General features: G+C 39.2%; 1 protein-coding gene and 1 long non-coding RNA gene across 2 annotated transcripts in view; one reads left to right on the top strand and one right to left on the bottom strand.

The window, feature by feature from the left end:
- The window catches only part of SETDB2 (SET domain bifurcated histone lysine methyltransferase 2), a 91,529-nt gene that overhangs the window by 48,665 nt on the left and 23,069 nt on the right, over nucleotides 1-19,795 (top strand). Inside the window, exons 9-14 of the mRNA XM_060194869.1 lie at nucleotides 2,107-2,314; nucleotides 6,449-6,548; nucleotides 8,628-8,721; nucleotides 11,831-12,183; nucleotides 14,586-14,674; nucleotides 15,425-15,507. Of these exons, the coding sequence (XP_060050852.1) occupies nucleotides 2,107-2,314; nucleotides 6,449-6,548; nucleotides 8,628-8,721; nucleotides 11,831-12,183; nucleotides 14,586-14,674; nucleotides 15,425-15,507 (927 nt within the window). The remainder of the gene's footprint in view (nucleotides 1-2,106; nucleotides 2,315-6,448; nucleotides 6,549-8,627; nucleotides 8,722-11,830; nucleotides 12,184-14,585; nucleotides 14,675-15,424; nucleotides 15,508-19,795) is intronic.
- The window catches only part of LOC132539461 (uncharacterized), a 33,794-nt gene that overhangs the window by 3,524 nt on the left and 10,475 nt on the right, over nucleotides 1-19,795 (bottom strand). The gene's annotated exons all lie outside the window — the stretch shown is intronic.

Consider the following 19,795-nt stretch of genomic DNA (forward strand, 5'->3'; position numbering starts at 1 on the left):
AAAATGCCAGGTGGTGTTCAGGAAATATCATTATTTTATTTATTTATTTTTTATTGTTGTAGTTACTGATGTCGTCGTTGTTAGGACAGAGAGAAAAGGGGGAGAGAAAGATAGACACCTGCAGACCTGCTTCACCGACAGTGAAGTGACTCCCCTACAGGCGGGAAGCCGGGGGCTCAAACCAGAATCCTTACTCCAGTCCTTGCGCTCTGCACCATCCGTGCTTAACCCGCTGCGCTACCGCCGGACTCACTGTTTTTGTTTGTTTGTTTGTTTGTTTACTTTTTTACCTTATGTATTAGAAAATGTACTTAGGGTATCCCTGAGCCAATGGCTGATTTTAACTTGATAGCTGAAACCTTGAAAGGAAATATATAAAATGGGAGTCGGGCAGTAGCACAGCGGGTTAAGCCCACGTGGCACAAAGCGCGAGGAAGCACTCAAGGATCCCGGTTCGAGCCCCCAGCTCCCCACCTGCAGGGGAGTTGTTTCACAGGCGGTAAAGCAGGTCTGCAGGTGTCTATCTTTCTCTACCCCCTCTGTCTTCCCTTCCTCTGTTTCTCTCTGTCCTATCCAACAACGACTACAATAATAAAACAAGGGCAACAAAAGGGAATAAGTAAATATTAAAAGAATTTAAGAAAATACATAAAATATAGACTAGAACATATAAACATCTTTAGGGCCAGGGAGCTATTTTAGTCCATTAGAGCACAGAACTTGCATACCTGAAGCCCCAGAGACAACCACTAGCACCAGCCATGCCAGAATAGTACTCTGCTCTGTCTCTCTTTATATTCTCTTTCATAAAATAAATGTTATAAAAAATAAGTCACATTATATAAAGAACATAGATCTTAAATTGTGAAAACCGTTTTAATTGGATATAAAATCTGCAATTTGGGGGAGACAGCATAATGGTTATGCAACCAGACTCTCATGCTTGAGGGTCCCAGGTTCAATTCCTTGCACTACTGAAGACAGAGCTGAGCATTGCACTGGGGGGGGGGGGGATGTAATTTGTAGAGTTTGCCTCTCTAATTTTCTTGATTGATACCAAAAACACCTAATTTTTTATTTTTATTAGTGATTTACTATTTATTTATTTATTTTTGCTTAGCTCTGGTTTATGGTGGTGCAGGGTATTGAACCTGGGACTTTAGAGCCTCAGGCATGAGTCTCTTTGCATAACCATTATGCTGTCTACCCCCACCCTTGATCTATATTTTTATTTTATGTTACTTTGCAATGGTGCACCTGGTAGACTGCACATGCTACCAGGCACAAGGGCTACAGTTCTAGACTGTGGCCTCTAGACCGCACCTGCTTTATATGCAGTAAAGCAGTGCTGCAGATGTTTCTCTTTCTCTCTCCCTATCTCCCCCTTCATTCTCATTTTCTTTCTGTCCCATCAAATGAAAGATAGAAAGAAAAAAGAAAGAAAAATAAAGATAAAATGGTTACTGATTCATTGTCAGACATTGAACCCTAGCAGTAACCCTAGTGGCAAGGAAAGAAAAAGTGGCTTCTTTCAAATGCCTCCCCCAACCCACATATTGGCAAATATGACATCATATTATGAACCATTTTTTGCAGTTTATCTATTCTAGAAATAGTATATACTTTATAGGTATACATTTGCTAAAAGAACCCTTTTGTTGCTTTAACAATTATTCTTTTATTTGCTGCTGTGGCTTCGCTGCTCTGGGCTGACTATCTCAGAGAGGGGGGAAGAACTCGTAGCACCAGACCTTTCTCCAGTGCAGTGGGGGTAGGATCAAGCCTGGGTTGCATACATGGCAAAACAGCACCATCCAAGTCATTATTATATTACTCTCCTAATCCTGGTTTTAAACTCTTTCATTTTACTTTTAATTGCTGAGTTAATGGCTTACAGTACAGTTGTTGACACATGGTTAAAATTTCTCATCATGATAGGTGTCTGCAAAACACTCTCAGCGCCAGCTTAGATCCTTTTCCACCATCATGTACCAGGATTGCAAAACCCACCCTAAACCCCCTCCCTGCCCTCCTTTCCCAGAGTCCTTTACTTTGGTGCAATGCACCAAACCCAGTACAAATCTAACTTCTTACATTTTCTTTTAGGAAGATTACTAAGCAGATCCAACACTGAGAAACCTGATGCTATTGATAAAAATGGAACAGAAGAGAATATTATGGAAAAGACTGTTTCAAAAAAGAGGAAAATAGAAGTTGCAGATTGTGAAGTTGAAGTTATCTCATTGGGATTAGAAACACAACAGAGAGATACTAAAATTGAGGAGTCTGTACATAAGTTCAATAGCACTCCAAAGTAAGTAAAATCTTAGGAACCAAATCAAGATTCATTATATTATTGATCAAGAGTAGTTCTGTTTCCTCTCTTGCTTTCTTACTTCTTTCCATTTTTTTACACTTTCCATCTTTTATAAACTTATTTTTTAAATTTTTTTCCTTTATTGGGGGATTAATGTTTTACATTCAACAGCAAATACAATAGTTTGTACATGCATAACATTTCTGAGTTTTTCACATAACAATACAACCCCCACTAGGTCCTCTGTCATCCTTTTCCAGGACTTGTATTCTCCCCCCACCAACCCCAGAGTCTTTTACTTTGGTGCAATACACCAATAAACTTATTTGACAATCTTACATTTAACACTAAGAAATCTAGAACACTTAGATTTTACAATCTAGTTAATCTGCTTTAAGACTATAGTCTTATATTGTGTGGGGGGGTGTTGCTTTTTATTTATTTATTTTTTTCTGTCTGTTATTTGATAGGACAGAGAGAAATTGAGAGGGAGGAGAAAGAGAAAGAATGATAGACACCTGCAGATGTGTTTCTCATGAAATATACCCTCTGCAGATGGGGAGCAGGGTCTTAGACCCTGGTCTTCATGCATAGTAATGTGTGTGTGCTCAACCAGGTACGTCACCACCCAGCCCTCTGGGTTCTTTTTGTTTGTTTGTTTAGGGGCTTTTTTGTTTGTTTGATTTTTTTTTTTTTCCTTGCCTCCAGGCTTATTGCTGGGGCTCAGTGCCTGCACTACAAATCCACTGCTCCTGGAGGCTATTTTTCCCTTTTGTTGCCCTTGTTGTTTATCGTTGTTGTTATTGTTGTTGTTTATCATTGTTGTTATTATTGTTGTTGTTACTGTCACTGTTTTTGGATAGGACAGAGAGAAATTGAGAGAGGAGGGGAAGACGGGCAGAAAAAGATAGACACCTGCAGACCTGCTTCACCGCCTGTGAAGTGATTCCCCTGCAGGTGGGGAGCCAAGGGCTGGAACTGGGATCCATACGCCAGTCCTTGAGCTTTGCACCACCTGCACTTAACCCACTGCGCTACTGCCTAACTCCCAACACCTTAGTATTTTGAAAATACCTGTCCTTTTTTTTTTTTTTTTTGCAATTTGAGATTGATAGTAGCTTATAAGATTGTTAGATTACAGTGTATAGTTCCACACCATACACACCACCAAAGTTCTGTGACCCTACCCTTCCACCTCCCAAAGATAACCACAACAGTTTTCACAAGTTTTTGAAACAGTTTACTTCTTTCTGTTTTGTTTTCTCCCAAGTTCATATATATATCAGCTCTCTAGATTCCACATATGAGTGAAACCATCCAGTATTTGTCTTTCATCTATTTATTTTACTAAGCCTGATCACATCATTTCCATCCATTTTGTCCCAAAGGACAAAATACCTTTTTTTTGTTTGTTTTTATTGCAGAGTAGTATTCCATGGAATATGTATCCCAGGACTTCTTTAGCCAGTCATCTTTTGATGGGTATTTAGGCTGCTTCCACTCTTTGAGGAAGTCAGCGATGGAATTGCTAGTTCATAGGATAATTCCATATATATATATATATATATATATATATATATATATATATATTTTTTTTTTTTTTTTCCCTTTTGTTGCCCTTGTTTTTGTTGTTATTGTAGTTGTTGTTGTTGATATTGCCGTTGTTAGATAGGACAGAGAGAAATGGAGAGAGGAGGGGAAGACAGGGAGAGAAAGATAGACATGCCTGCAGACCTGCTTCACCGCCTGTGAAGCAACTCCCCTGCAGTGGGGAGCCGGGGGCTTGAACTGGGATCCTTACGCCAGCCCTTGCACTTTGCGCCACCTGCGCTTAACCCATTGTGCTACTGCTCGACTCCCCATTTATATTTGTTTAAGAACTCTCCATACAGTCTTCCAAAAGGTATAGACCGCTTTGCATTCTCACCCACAATATATCAGAGTCCCTTTTTCTCTAGACCTTGCCAATATCTGTCATTTCCTAATCTGTTGATATAAGCTATTCTCTCAGGTGTGAGATAGAATCTCAGTATACTTTTAATTTGCATTTCTCTAATGATTCATGAAATGGAGCTGTGGCTCCATTTGTGTCTATGGACCATATATATTTCTTCTCTATTTTTTAAAATATTTTATTTATTAATGAGAAAGGAGAGAGAGAAAAGAACCAGACATTCCTCTGGTCCATGTGCTATTAGGGATTGAATTTGGGACCTCATGCTTGAGTCCAGTGCTTTATCCACTGTGCCTTCTACCAGGCCACTATATTTCTTCTTCAGAAAACAACCTGGGTGGTCCAGGAGGTGGCGCAGTGGTAAAGCTTTGGTCTCTCAAGCATGAGGTCCTGAGTTAGATCCCCAGCAGCACATGTGCCAGAGTGATGTCTGGTTCTGGTGATGTCTGGTTCTTTCTCTCTCCTCCTATCTTTCTCATAAATAAATAAAATCTTTAAAAAAGAAAGAGAGAGAGAGAGGGAAAGAAAACAATCTGGGGACAAAGTGGTGGTGCACCTGGTTAAGTGCACACATTACAGTGTGCAAGGACCCAGGTACAAGCCTCCTGGTCCCTTCATGAATGGTGAAGCAGGACTGTAGGTGTCTTTCTGTCTCTTTTCTTCTCTATCTCCCTCTGCCCTCTCAATTTCTCTCTGTCTCTATCCAATAATAAATATTTTTTAAAAAATGGGGGGCAAGTGGTGGCGCACCTAGATGAGCACTATGTTACAATGTGCAAAGACCCAGGTTCAAGCCTCTGGTTTCCACCTGCATGGAGAAAGCGTCATAAGTGGTGAAGCTGTGCTGCAGGTGTCTCTCTATAAATGAATATAATAAAAAATGCTAAAAACAAAATTTAAATTAAAAAAAATCTGTTTAGTTCTTTGACTTTTTTTGTACCAGAGCACTGCTCAGCCCTGGCTTATGGTGGTGTGGGGAATTGAACCTAGGACCTTGGAGCCTGTTTGCATAACCATTATGCTTCTTTTGTAGATCTATACCAGTTCTGTATAGACATTTGGTATCAGCCACTTACTGGATAAATACTGGCTCTTTTTTTTAAATTTATTATCTTTTATTCATTTATTGGATATAGACAACCAGAAATTGAGAGGGAAGAGGGTGATAAGAGCCAGAGACACCTACAGCACTGCCTCACCACTCACAAAGTTTTCCCCCTTCAGGTGAAGGCCAGGGGCTCGAACCTGGGTACTTGTGCATGGTAACATGTACACTGTACCAGGGCACCACCACCTAGCCCCAAACACTGCCTCTTTATGAGTGACATCTGCACTTATTTTTATTGGATTGTCAGAAAAGTCATGATGTATTTCTACATAGGAAAATGTAACATGACTTTTCGGCACCCTGGTATTTTCTATCACTTATTTAAATAGCTTCTAATAGACTTCCTTCATTTTTAAAACAATATTTAATTAATTTTATTTACTTATTTGATAGAAAGGATCTACAGCCATACCACTCTGAACATGTCCAACCTCATCTGATCTTGGAAGCTAAGCAGGGTTGGGCCTGGTTAGTACTTGATGGGAGATAAACAGACAGGTAGTGATAAGGAGAGAGAAAAAGAGACACCTACAGTACTGCTTCACCACTTATAAAGCTTTCCCCTTTCACGTGGGGATTCCTTCATCAAGCCCTCACTATCTTTAAAGTATAATTTTATTTCTAGTGAAACACAGTAATAGGTTTGTTTTGTTTTTTTTTTTTTGAAGATTATTAATGAGAGCAAGGAGGACAAGGACAGAGAAAACCAGAAACGGGCACATTTAGTAATGGAAATTGAACTTGGAATTTCATGCTTGAGGGTCCAACACCTCATCAGCTGTGCCACCTCCTGGGTAGCAGAAATAGATATTATTACTTTGGCTAATTTCTAGTGGTGGTAGGGGGGAGGTGGATAGCATAATGGTTATACAAAGAGAATCTCATACCTGAGGCTCCAAAGTCCCAGGTTCAGTCCCTTGAATCAGCCAGAGCTGAGCAATGCTCTGGAAAAAAATTAATTCTAGTGATTTGTTATGTGTAAATAACTAATAATTAAATATCTGTATTTAAAGGTCTGGTAAAGAAAAATTTTAATAACAATAAAGCTTTTTTTTTTTTTCCTTTGCAGAGAAATGAAATATAAGCCCATTTCAGGAGTTCAGTATCATTCAGTCATTAGAAGCTCAAAAGCCAAGACAACTGATATGCAACGCAATGGGGAAAAAATGGTAAAAATAGCATAACAGTTATGCAAAGAGACACTCATGCCAGAGGCTCCAAAGTCCCAGGTTCAGTCCCCTGCACTATCATAAGCCAGAAATGAGCAGTGGTCCAGTAAAAATAAATACAATTTTAAAAATAAAATAAGAGGTCCACATGGTAGTGCAGCAGGTTAAGCGTACATGGTGCCAAGTGCAAGGACCGGCGTAAGGATCCCGCTTCCAGCACCAGCTCCCCACCTGCAGGGGGGTAGCTTCACAAAAGCAGTGAAGCAGGTCTGCGGGTGTCTTTCTCTCCCCCTCTCTGACTCCCCATCTCTCTCAATTTCTCTCTGTCCTATCCAACAACAACAGCAATAACAATAACAGCAATAAGGGCAACAAAATGGGAAAAATGGCCTCCAGGAGCAGTGGATTTGTAGTGCTGGTACTGAGCCCCAGTGATAATCCTGGAGGCAAAAAATAAAAAAATTAAGTAAGAGAGATAAAGCCTAATGAAACCAGTCATCCAAAAAGCAACAGTTTTTTTATTGTTATTTGATAAGACAGAGAGAAATTAAAGAGTTTAGGGGGAGATAGAGACAAAAAGATATCAGCAACATGGTTTCACTGCTCATGAATCTTCCCTACTTGTAGGTAGGGACCAGGGGCTTGAACTCATGAACTTGTACATGGTAATGTTTGTGCTCAACCAGGTGTGCCACCACCCATGCCCAGAAAGCAGCATTTTTTTTCTTTGTTGGATAGGACAGAGAGAAATGGAGAGAGGAGGGGAAGACAAAGGGGGAGAGAAAGATAAGACACCTACAGACCTGCTTCACCACTTGTGAAGCTACTCCCCTGCAGGGGAGCTGAGGGCTCGAACCGGCATTCTTATGCCTGTCCTTGCACTTTGCGCCACATGAGCTTAACCCAGTGCACTACTGCCCGACTCCAGAAAGCAACATTTTAATAATAGTCTCTGAAGATAATTTTTTCCGCTTGAACTGAAGAGACCAGCTAGTAATTTAGAGGCAGGACAGAAAACAGAGGCAATCAAATGGCAGTTCACAACCAATCTTACTGATGAAAAATAAAAACTCTGCCCTAGGTAATATGCAGACTTTGCCTTCTTTCTAGTAAGGTATAGTAGGTACCTCTTAACATGTCACAGAATTTTGAAAAATTTAGGTCATGGGCATATAGAACCTGGAATTAACCTCCAGCTTGCTGCTTACTAGCTGAGTGGCATCATCATGTTTTGTTTTCTCTATAAAATTGAGGATAATGGTATTTATGTCAGAGTTGAGAATAAGTGAGATAAACATCAGAAATGTGTAGCAACAATGCTTGACATCCAACTAAATGCTCAATAAGTGTCTACTATTTAAGTACTTGAATAATAATAATAGTAATAATGGTTAAGATTGGGTTCAATATAAAACTACATCATAACTTTTCTGACAAGCCAATAGTTTGGCCAGTTACTGTATGATAAGCATTATGCTCAAATTCCTTTTTTTAGAACTTATAGCCATTGAAAGTGACGTTACTGCCTAGAATGAATATAAATATGTAACTTCTTTAATCTTTTTATAAATAAAAACTAGCCAAAGGCTGTTTTAGCTTTGTATATCTTCTGGGTGAAGCTAAATATAAATTCTGGTATCAGAATTGAGGGATAAATGCAGATATATTTGAATTTTATGACTAAATGTTTCAACAGTTTTTATAGTCTTTATAGTCATAGCTTACTAAAATACCTAGAAAGAAAGGTCTCATCATTCCAAAGATTCCTTGTACCATTTTTTTAAGAGAAAATTCTTTTAATTTTTTTTTTTTTTTTAATGAGAAAGATAGGAGAGAGAAAGAACCAGACATCATTCTGGTACATGTGCTGCCAGGGATCAAACTTGGGACCTCACGCTTGAGAGTCCAAAGCTTTACCACTGCACCACCTCCTGGACCAGGCCTTGTACCACTTTTGAGATTTTCTCAAACTGGTTGCTACAGATTATAAAGACTAACACTAAATGAAAGAGACCTAGTTGCTAATTTTTTTTTTTTAACCTATAAAAAGTAAAGCCCTCTTCCTTGTTTTCTTTTAAGGAATTTTGCTCCTCTGATTCTGTCCCCTCAGAAGATTATGATGGATTTAAACCAGTGCAAGTATATCTGAATCCTAGAGCCAAGGAAATGAAAAGTAGGCTTTCTTTTTCTCTGTTATTATTTACATATTCTACTCTTTTTACCTCTTGCTCAATATTTAGTGACTCCTTATCTGTGACTTCATAATAAACATCCTTCATTTACTCCAAATCTCATTATTTATCTAGACCAGAGGTTGTCAAACTGTGGTTTGTGTGCCAGATCCAACCTACTACCTATTTACTTAAGGTTCATGAGATGAGAGAATATTTAACCTTTTTAAATAACTGGAAAAGATGAGATGAATAGTTTGTGGCATTTGGAACTTCTGTAAAATTATAATTTCAGTATCTTTTAATAAAGACCTGTTGGAACATCACTATACTCATATTTACACATCACCTGTGAATACTTCATGATATAGTAACAGCACTGAACAGTCACAACAGGAGACAATCTGGCTCGCAGAACCTAAAATATTTACTATTTGGCTCCATTGCAAAAGCATTTTGATGGCCCCTGGCCTGCCCGCTAATAGTAATCTGATAGATGGTTGGAATGGAGGTGGAGGTGGTGGATAGCTGAATCTACACAGTCCACAGTGGTATCTGTGACTTGGAAAACATATTCCAAAGCAGACATTTTCTAACTTTTTGGGGGACTACTTTAGAAAAATAGGCAGGGGGTGAGGTGGGGGTATCGGTAGTGTAATGGTTATACAAACTGACTCATGCCTAAGGCTCCAAAGACCCAGGTTCAGCCCCACACCACCATAAACCAGAGGCAAGCAGTACTCTGCTTAAAAAAATAAAGTAGACACAACGAAGCTACAACAAGGGCAACAAAACGGGGGGAAAAATGGCCTCCAGGAGCGGTGAATTCATGGTGCAGGCACCGAGCCCAGCAATAACCCTGGAGGAGGAAAAAATAAATAAATAAAGTAGAAATCTAGACCCATCATTCTACAGTACGCTAGGCAAGGCTGCTTCAGAGGACAAAGCAAAAATAAAAAATCCTACTACCCTGAGTGAGTACTTGTCTGTTAGTGTTAACAATTCTACTATAGATAATACTATAACCTGACAAATAGAGATTTTGGTACTTTTGCATTTCTCTATATAAACCACTGGGGAAGCATTACTAAGAGATGACTCTTTAAAGAATTGACCTGCCTTTGCATCTACTCCCACAACACTTTACCTGGTCTCAAAGGATAGATGAAGGGGAATTCAAGGCAGTAAAGGCCTATTGAGAAAGGAGATTATGTGTGATTTACTTTTATGTGTTATAGGGGATGATATAAATGTTTTCCTATACTCATGATTAAGTCAAGAATACTAATTTTAAAGAAATGTTTTAAGATTGGGGGTAGTGCTGGGGAGACAGCATAATGGTTCTGCAAAAGACTTTCATACCTGAGGCTCTGAGGTCCTAGGTTCAATCCTTACACTACCATCAGCCAGAGCTGAGCAGTGCTCTGATCTGTCTCCCTTTCTGTATCTCATTAAAGTGAATAAAACGCCTAAAAATAAATTTTAAATTTTTTAAGTTTTTTTTTTTTTTCATGTGTGCATATGAGGGAAAGACCAGAACATTCATTACTCCTGCATATGCTTTTCTGGAAATTCAACTCAGGTCTTCCCATATCCAAGTCCACCCTGCACAATACCTGGTGAGCCATCTCCCCGATCACAAGAAATAATATTTCAGTGTGGCACAATTAACATTTTTAAATAAGTGATTTTGTGAGTGGATGTAGATAACATAATGGTTATGCAAAGAGACTGTCATGTCTAAGGCTCCGAAGTCCCAGGTTCAGTCCCCCCACCACCAAGCTAGAGCTGATCAGTGCTCTGGCAAAAATTAAATTAAAAAAAAAATTAAATCAATAAATATCTCATAAACTCCACCTGACATAGTAATATTTTTTAAATAATCCACTATCAGATAATAAAATGTTTAAATAATTCCTCTTCTCCTGAAGTATTATTGTTTGTAAATGTTTGTTAGTCCTGTAGTCAAAAAAAGGAAAAGTCACTAATGTGTATAAAAACTCATGGCACGGCATAAGGATCCCGGTTCGAACCCCGGCTCCCCACCTGCAGGGCAGTCACTTCACAGGCAGTGAACAGGTCTGCAGGTGTCTATCTTTCTCTCCTCCTCTCTGTCTTCCCCATCTCTCTCCATTTCTCTCTGTCCTATCCAACAACAACAACAATAATAACTACAACAATAAAACAACAAGGGCAACAAAAGGGAATAAATAAATTAAAAATAAATATAAAAAAACAAACTCATGGCAATAGTCAGTTATTGCCACTGAAAGTTTTCTCTGACCTTTTATTGGTGTCTTAAGCTTCTGAAGCACTTCCTAAGTACACATCCTACTACACCTGAATTGAATATACATTAATTGCAGATTGAAATTGAAAAGAAGGTAGGTTATAAAAAGGCATTGTTTTCTTTCTTTTTAATAAGGTTTTATTTATTCATGAAAAATGATAGGTGAAGAGACAAAGAACGAGGTATCTGGTACGTGTGCTGCCAGGGATTGAACTCAGGACCTCATGCTTGAGAGTCCAGTGCTTTATCCACTGTGTCACCTCCTGGACCACTTTTTTTTTTTAAATGGAATACTACTCAGATATTAAATATGAATTCACCTTCTTCACCTCATCTTGGAGGAGCTTGAAGGAATCATGTTCAGTGAGATCAGCCAGAAAAGAGAAGGCAGAATATGGGATTATCTCACTCAAAAACAGAAGTTAAAAAACAAGAGCAAAAGGGAAAACACAGCAGAACTTGGACTGGAGTTGGTGTATTACACCAAAGTAAAAGACTCTGGAGTTGGGGTTGAGGGAGAGGAGGGTTCAAGTCCTGGAACATGATGGCAGAGGAGGAACTAGAGGGACTTAAATTGTTATGGGGAAAAGTTTGAGAAATGTTAACACATGTTCAAACTACTGTATTCTGCTGTTGACTGTAAACCATTAATCCCCACCCAAAGAAGCAGGCAATTCTGAGTTTGTACCCCACTTGTTTTATCATGGGTCAGGTGAATATCTTAACTTCATAATTGTAACTACTATCAATAACATTTAATAAGTACTGCTAATCTCACTTCTATTCCTCAGCCAAGTATGCTTACTAATCTTTTCTTCCAGAATGTTCATTAGTGGACACTAACTCAAATCAAGTTGAAAATTGTGAAGCCAGCCTGCTGATTGAATCAAATGTTATAGACATAACTAAATGTAGAGAAGAGACTCCTCCAAGGAGCAGGTGTAATAGCCAAGCAACACTGAGTAATCAGAATATTGAAAAGGAATTTGAAATTCAAGTCCAAAGCCTCCAAGATGAAAAGTCTCCAGTGTGTCAAAACCAGCAGGCCTTTTGTGATGAAGAGTTGTTCAGTAAAAACAAGAATAATTCATCTGATTCTCCAGAAAAATTTAGTAAAGAGAATGTATTTTTATTGGATGCTAGAAAAGAAGGAAATGTGGGTCGCTTCCTTAATGTGAGTATATGGGCTAAAATTCACATTTCCAAGCACTTTCTTTAACTTTTATTTATTTATTTAATAGTACAGAGAATGGGAGAGGAGACACATAGACACCTACAGTAGCACTGCCTTACTGCTAGTGAAATTTGCCCACTGCAAGAAGAGACTGGGGGCTTGAACATGGGAATTTGTGCATTGTAGTGTTTGCACTCAACCTGGTGCACCACTGCCCAGCCCCTAACAACTTTTTCCCCCTATACTTCTTAACAAAATCTGTGTTTTAGAATGCTGGTCCTCCATTTGTATAATCTTGCCCTCTCCATGTATTAGAAGGATAGGACCTCTATGATGTTGAGATGATGACTGTCTCATAGGATGTTGTATGGATTAAATGAAATATATAAATTGTCTACAGATACCCTAACACACAATAAACAAAAATGATATTTAGGGGCCAGGTGGTGGCGCACCAGATTGAGTACACATGTTACAATGCAAAAGAACCCAGGTTCAAGCACCAGGACCCTATTTGCAGGAGAAAAGCTTTGCAAGTGATGAAAAAATGTTGTGGGTATCTGTCTCTTCATATCTCCCCCATCCCTCTTTCTATCTGCCTCTATCAAGTAAGTGAATAAATTTAAATTAAAAAAAATCTCACAAAAATGGTATATAAGGAAATTATTTATTGAAAGGTCTTTTTAGATTTGTTATCTCCAGAAAATCACAATGAAACATAAAATAAGTTTTTATTTTGAGATTTAAATAGTATAATAGGTCTTACTCTGAAATGCCTCTTACTGTTAAAAAAAAAAAAATTTTGTGCTTTACTGTGTTTTCAGTGATTTTCTGTAAAACCCTAATACATTTATCAGAATATTTTTATTTTTACTTTTTTTAAAAAAATATTTCCCTTTTGTTGCCCTTCTTTTTTATTGTTATAGTTATTGTTGTTACTGATGTCATCATTGTTGGATAGGACAGAGAAATGGAGAGAGGAGGGGAAGACTCGGGAAAGAAAGATAGACATCTGCAGACCTGCTTCACCGCTGGTGAAGTGACTCTCCTGCAGATGGGGAGCTGGGGGCTCGAACCAGGATCCTTACACTGGTCCTTGCGTTTTGTGCCATGTGCACTTAACTCATTGCTATACTGCCCGACTCCCTTTTATTTTTACTTTTACTATCTTTTTTAAAAAATTTTTTACTTATAAAAAGGAAATACTGACAAAACCATAGGATAAGATGTGTACAACTCCACACAATTCCCACCACCAGAACTCTGTATCCCATCCCCTCCTCTGATAGCTTTTTTATTCTTTATCCTTCTGGGAGTATGGACCAATGGACATTATAGGGTGCAGAAGGTGGAAGGTCTGGCTTCTGTAATTGCTTCCCCGCTGAACATGGGCATTGACAGGTTGATCCATACTCCCATCCTGTCTCTCTCTTTCCCTAGTGATGTGGGACTCTGGGGAAGCAGGGTTCCAGGACACATTGTTGGGGTCGTCTACCCAGAGAAGTCCAGTTGACATCGTCTTAGCATCAGGAACCTGGTGGCTGAAAAAAGAGTTAACATATAAAGTCAAAGAAATTATTGACTAATCATGAACCTAAAGGCTGGAATGGTTCAGATGATGAGGTTGGGGGGGGTGTCTCTGTTTTGTAGGTAGCGGGCCTATTTTAATTATATTCCAAAGGGCCTATGACCATACTAGTTTTTTTTTTTTTTTCCTGAGCCTGACATCTGATATGCAAGTGGATCCAATTTATTGTCTACTTTTACTATCTTAACTCCTATTATGTATGAGTGAGTCAGCGAGAGAGAGTGAGAGAGAGAGAGAGAGAGAGAGAGTGTGTGTGTGTGTGTGTGTGTGTATGAGAGAGAGACAGTGTGGATGCAAGTCTGATGCAATTTCTCTGGTGCTTTTTTTTTTCTTTTGCCTCCAGGGTTATTGCTGGGGCTCAGTGCCTACACTACTAATCCACTGCTCCTGGAGCTATTTTTTACCCTTTTTGTTTATTGTTGTCATTGTTATTGTGTTGCTGAATAGGACAGAGAGAAATCAAGAGCGGAAGGGAAGACAGAGAAGGGGAAAGATAGAAATACCTGCAGACCTGCTTCACTACTTGTGAAGTGACCCCTCCCACAGGTGGGGAACCAGGGGCTCAAACTGTGATCCTCACAGGGGTCCTTGGGCTTCATGCCATGTGTGCTTAACCCGCTGAGCTAATTACTGCCCAGTCCCTAGCTTGTTTTTACATTATAATGCACCACATTATGCCAAAGTAGGGTTATTGTTTTGATTCCCTCTCACTACTTCCTCTTGCATGCTCTCTCTTTTGTAATAAATCTTTTTTTAAGACATCAAAGTTGTATATATTATCTAATATATGACTTCTGATTTTTTTTTTAAACAGCATAGTTGTTGCCCAAATCTTTTGGTACAAAATGTGTTTGTAGAAACACATGACAGGAAATTTCCACTGGTTGCGTTCTTCACCAACAGGTTTGAATTCTTTTTTTATATAACATAATTTTTAAATTGTGACTTTCAAAATAACAGTAGAAAAATGCAAAACAGTATAACCTCTTAATATTTGGTATCCCCTAGAATATCCAATTTTCTCAAACTATTTGTAGTGAATCCTCAATTCTTAGTTCCTCTTAGAAAGTTTGAACTGTGGCCAGGAGATAGTGCAGTGGATAAAGCACTAGACTATTAAGCATGAGGTCCCAAGTTCTATCCCTGTTGTCACATGAGCCAGAATCATGTTCTGGTTCTCTTCTTTCTCTCTCAATACTGAATAAATAAAACCATGAGGGGGTAGGGAAAGAGGAGCCACATGAGTAAGCACACGTTATAATGTGCAAGGACCCAGGCTCAAGACTCCAGTTCCCACCTGCATGGGGAAGTTTCACAAGCAGTGAAGCAATCCTGCAGGTATCTCTCCTTTTCCCTCTCTATCTTCTCATTCCCTCTCAACTTCTGTCTCTATCTAAAAATCAGTCAACAAATAAAATATTTAGAGAGAGGGAGAAGGTGAAGGAAAAGAACAAGAAAGGTAGAACTACCCCGAATTACCACAGTGAATGCCTCATCACATCACTAGGTTCTGCTGTTTACAAAATGTACTTCCTTCTGCATGGGTCTTAATAGGTTTCTTCTTTCTTAAGATTTTAGTAGTTGGTGGGTGTTGGGGAAAAGAATCATATTTGTGAGAATGATCAGTGTTAATATGAAATTTCTGCTTTATAGGTATGTGAAAGCAAGAACAGAACTAACATGGGATTATGGTTATGAAGCTGGAACTGTACCTGAAAAAGAGATTCTCTGCCAGTGTGGGGTTAATAAGTGCAGGAAAAAAACATTATAGTTGTATACTTGATGCCTGTTCATGAAATTAACTTATCAGGCTGAAATAAGAACCCTACAAAATCTCATTCTCAGTGGATTAATTTTGGTTGTGAGCCATTAAGAGAATTCCTCTCAGTTTATTCTTGTTGTAGGGGATTTTATTTGCATGACTCCAGAAATGCTAGAAACAAAATAAGGGCATTTTCATATGCTTAGGCTATCTTTGTTCTTAATTCTATTTAACTTTACATGAGTAGGATGAAAGTGTATATCTTATAAGAAATGACACTATAAAGTTTGTAACTTATTTGTAAAATAGATATTAAGAGAGACAAATGTCATGATAGAATTCAGCTTTTTTTAATTGATTTTGTAACTATCTTTGAATTCATGCCCTGAAAGGGTCAAACTCCACATCTTTACCTACAAAACTTATGCTAGCTACTGGAAAATAATTTACCCTTATGAGCCATAAGGTAGGCAACAGTGCCTGCCTGAGGAATATGTAAAAACTAACTTCATGCATATTGTTTTAAATTTTTTGAATTTTTTAAAAATAATACAGTTTTCTTATTTAAAAACAAAATAAAAAGTAGAGCACCATAAGCTCTGGCTATTAGTGGTGTCAGGGATCATGTCTTGGACCTCTCATGCAGCTCTCATTTGCTACCACTGTGAATTACTCTCCCTTCTAAATATTTTAATACAAATTAGAAAAGCTTATTACTTGTAACCCAGTAATCTGTGGAGAGATAGCTAAGTAGTGGAGTACAGGACATGTATGCCTGAAGCCCCAAGTTTTATCCCCAACACCACATATTATAGCTGAACAGTGCTTCTCCCCCACCCCCATAAAGTTAAATAAAAATAGTGGCTAGCATAATAGCTCACTTTGATAGTGCTCTGTCTTACCATATATCTGACCCAGGTTCAGGCCTGGCAGCCCCCACCACACTGAAAAATATATATATAGGTATAGATAAAGATACATAGATAGAGAGACCAGCAGCACTTCATCTTCAGTCAGCATCTTAGAGATTCCTTTTGTTCCTCTGATCTGGAAACTGTTTCTAGTTAAATCTCATTATTTCCCTTTCCCTTAGTTTATGCCCACAGTTGATAAGGCACATTCTTTTCCTCTTGAAAATGAAATATGAGAGGGATTTTTGAGACCTTGCATATTTGAAATGTTATTTTACACTTTTACTGGATTACTGTTCTGGCTTCTAGTTTGGCTGCTGGAAGTTAGATATGATACTGTTTTCTCTTTCTTTCTTTCTTTCTTTCTTTCTTTCTTTCTTTCTTTCTTTCTTTCTTTCACCAGAGCACTACTTAGCTCTGGTTTATTGTGTGGAGGATTGAACCTGGGACCTGAGAGCCTCAGGTATGAGAGTCTGTTGGCATAGCCATTAGGCTATCTACCCCACTCCTTCTTGTCTTTTGTATATATAATCATTATCTCTGTTGAAGTTTACAGCATTGTCTTTGTCCTAGTTGTTTGGGAAGAATCCATTTTCAGCCCTTATATTAGGTGCCTGGCAAAATTTTTCAATCTAAAAACTGTCCATCAGTTCAGGGAAATTTTTTCATACTTTTCATTTAATGTTTTATCTTTTGAAGCCAGATGGTAGTGCACCTGTTGAGTACACACATTAGCAAGCACACGTTACCAGATGCAGGGTTCTGGTTCAAGCCTTGGCCCCCATCTGCAGTGGTGAAGCAAGTTCTGCATGTCGGTCAGTCTCCCACTGTGTGTGTGTGTGTGTGTGTGTGTGTGTGTGTGTGTGTGTGTGTGTGTGTGTGTGTGTGTGTTCGCGCACACACACATATGTAGACTTGCTTCTGTAGTATATTTTTGTACTTGTCAAGATTATCAAATTATTCTTTTTAAAAAAAAATTTGGGGGTTAGTGAAATAGCTCACTTAGTGCTATTTACTTTGCCATGTGTACTACCCAGGTTCAACAGGTTCAAGCCCACCTTTCACCTCCCACCCCCACAGTGAAGGAAGCTTGGAGCCATTTCACTCATTCTCTGCCTCTCTATATATATAATTTTAATTGTTTAGTAATGGAAAGAGAATCAGAGCTTCACTTTGGCACACTCAGTGCCCAGGATATCACACTAGACCACAAGCTTGTCAAGTCCAGCACCCCACATGCTATGATAGCTCCTGATATGCTCTTTTTCAGGCTTTTCTTTTCTGCTGTCCCAAATTTGCCTTTTTCTTTAAAACCTTAAAATCATGGCTAGGGAGGTGGTATTATTTCTTTTACTCTGTCTTTTTTTAATGAGAGCACTGTTTAACTCCTGGAACCTCAGAGCCTCAGGCGCCAACCTTACCACCTGCTATTATATATGTTTTCTCCAGGATGACTTGTTTTTAACTGTAATTTGTATACATTTATACCACCTCATCTACATGCATTATTTGTTACCCTGAAAACCTTGTCTTGTATGGTGCTATGTACCCCATGGATTCTAAGTAAAGGTTGGCGACTAGAATTGTTTTAATCTGTCCGTTTCATACACATATTTTCCAAACCCAGTGTGATAGCTTTGAAAAATAGTGGGTAAATCCTCAGAAGAGCTATTATTTCGTTGCTGATCCCAATGGAAGAGGGAAATTGGAAGTTTGGTGGGGAAGCTGCAGGGTTTAAAAGGGGGCGGGGCTTCAGAGTCGCAAGATTTGACCGCTGGCTCCCCTTAAAAGGAGAGCTCTGTCGGCAGCCAACCCGGATGCGCCTGGGCTGGGGCTTTCACCTGGGCGGGGAAAGTCGAGTTTGCAGATTCTCGGAAAACGAAACTGCAGCTGAGAGTGAACTTTCGGAAGCAGCCTGGAGGCCTAAGCATACTCATGGATTCCTCGGGGCCTCCGCCGCCTCCATCCAGTCTGGAGCTGAGCCATTGCAGCAAAAGGAACGAACTCCAGGAAGAGCTCCAGGACGCACCCAATCTCCCCTACCCTACTGGTAAGTGCCTGAGGGCGGGCGGAAGACCTGCTCCTCTTGGAAGGGGTGGGTCTGTAGTTCCTGTGACTTAGGGGCTGGAAAGCCTAGGGAACACCCTAAACCACTCTTAACAGCTTCCCAAACCTGCAGTGCTCCCTCTGTTACCCCGGGGGACAATCCCACAGGGGCTCTGAGGGCTATACCTGAGTCAGTACCTTGGTGTAAAACATGCTTTGCATGCCCTACGTTCAAACCCAGTCATCCTTAACAAAACAAAACATTTATAGCAACATCTTTTGATTGATTTTAATATCAATGAGATATCAAATGGCATTGATATCAGTATGCTCTAATCTTTTTTAATTTTTATTTTTTAACATTTTATTTGGATTAATGGTTTACAGTAAATAGTTATTGATATATGTAAAATCTCCATCTTCTGCAAAACACTCACCCCCTAGCCTAGGTCTTCCTCCACCACCATGCAAAGTAATCTAATCTCTCAAAAGAAAACTCTAGAGCCGGGGACATAAAATGATTATGCAAATTACTTTAATGCCTGAGGCTTAGAGGCCCAGGTTCAATCCTCAGCTAGATCTGAGCATTGTTACGATTAAAAAAAAAAAGTCTTCCAGAAGTCAAAAGGCATAAAAGGTTGTTCCAGAATAGGCTGATGATGCAGTTAAAAGGGAACAGCCACAGGGCAGAAATGCAAGATGAGTTACTACAAGTGAACTTGCATACTGATCTTTACCTTATGAACTTTAGATCCATAAACCAGCTATATCAGTGCCTAAAAGGATCTCAAATATGTCCCTAAGAGAACTGGTTTTCCCTACTGTAAACCCACCTATCATCTTCCATTCATCCTGTTGTGCTTCTCCTACCTCCTAATTTCTGTTCAATGCTTTGGTAAGGCCAGTGAGTTCTATCTTTAGAATATATCTCCACCTTGATCACTTCACACCTCCAGTATCTTCTGAATGGGTTCTTGGTCTCCTGACCTCTATTCTAGCCTCTCATACAGACAGGCAAAATCATAGATGGCCAGTCAACGCCCATGTTCAGCGGGGAAGCAATTACAGAAGCCAGACCTTCTACCTTCTGCAACCCTCAACGACCCTGGGTCCTTGCTCCCAGAGGGATAGAGAATGGGAAAGCTATCAGGGGAGGAGGTGGGTTATGGGGATTGGGTGTTGGGAATTGTGTGGAGTTGTACCCCTCCTACCTTATGCTTTTGTTCACTAATCCTTTCTTAAATAAAAAATTTAAAAAAAAAAAATCATAGATGGCAGCCAAAATCACCTTTGAGAAGTAAAAGG

This window comes from Erinaceus europaeus, chromosome 7 (assembly GCF_950295315.1).
Source record: "Erinaceus europaeus chromosome 7, mEriEur2.1, whole genome shotgun sequence".
Lineage (NCBI taxonomy): Eukaryota > Metazoa > Chordata > Mammalia > Eulipotyphla > Erinaceidae > Erinaceus > Erinaceus europaeus.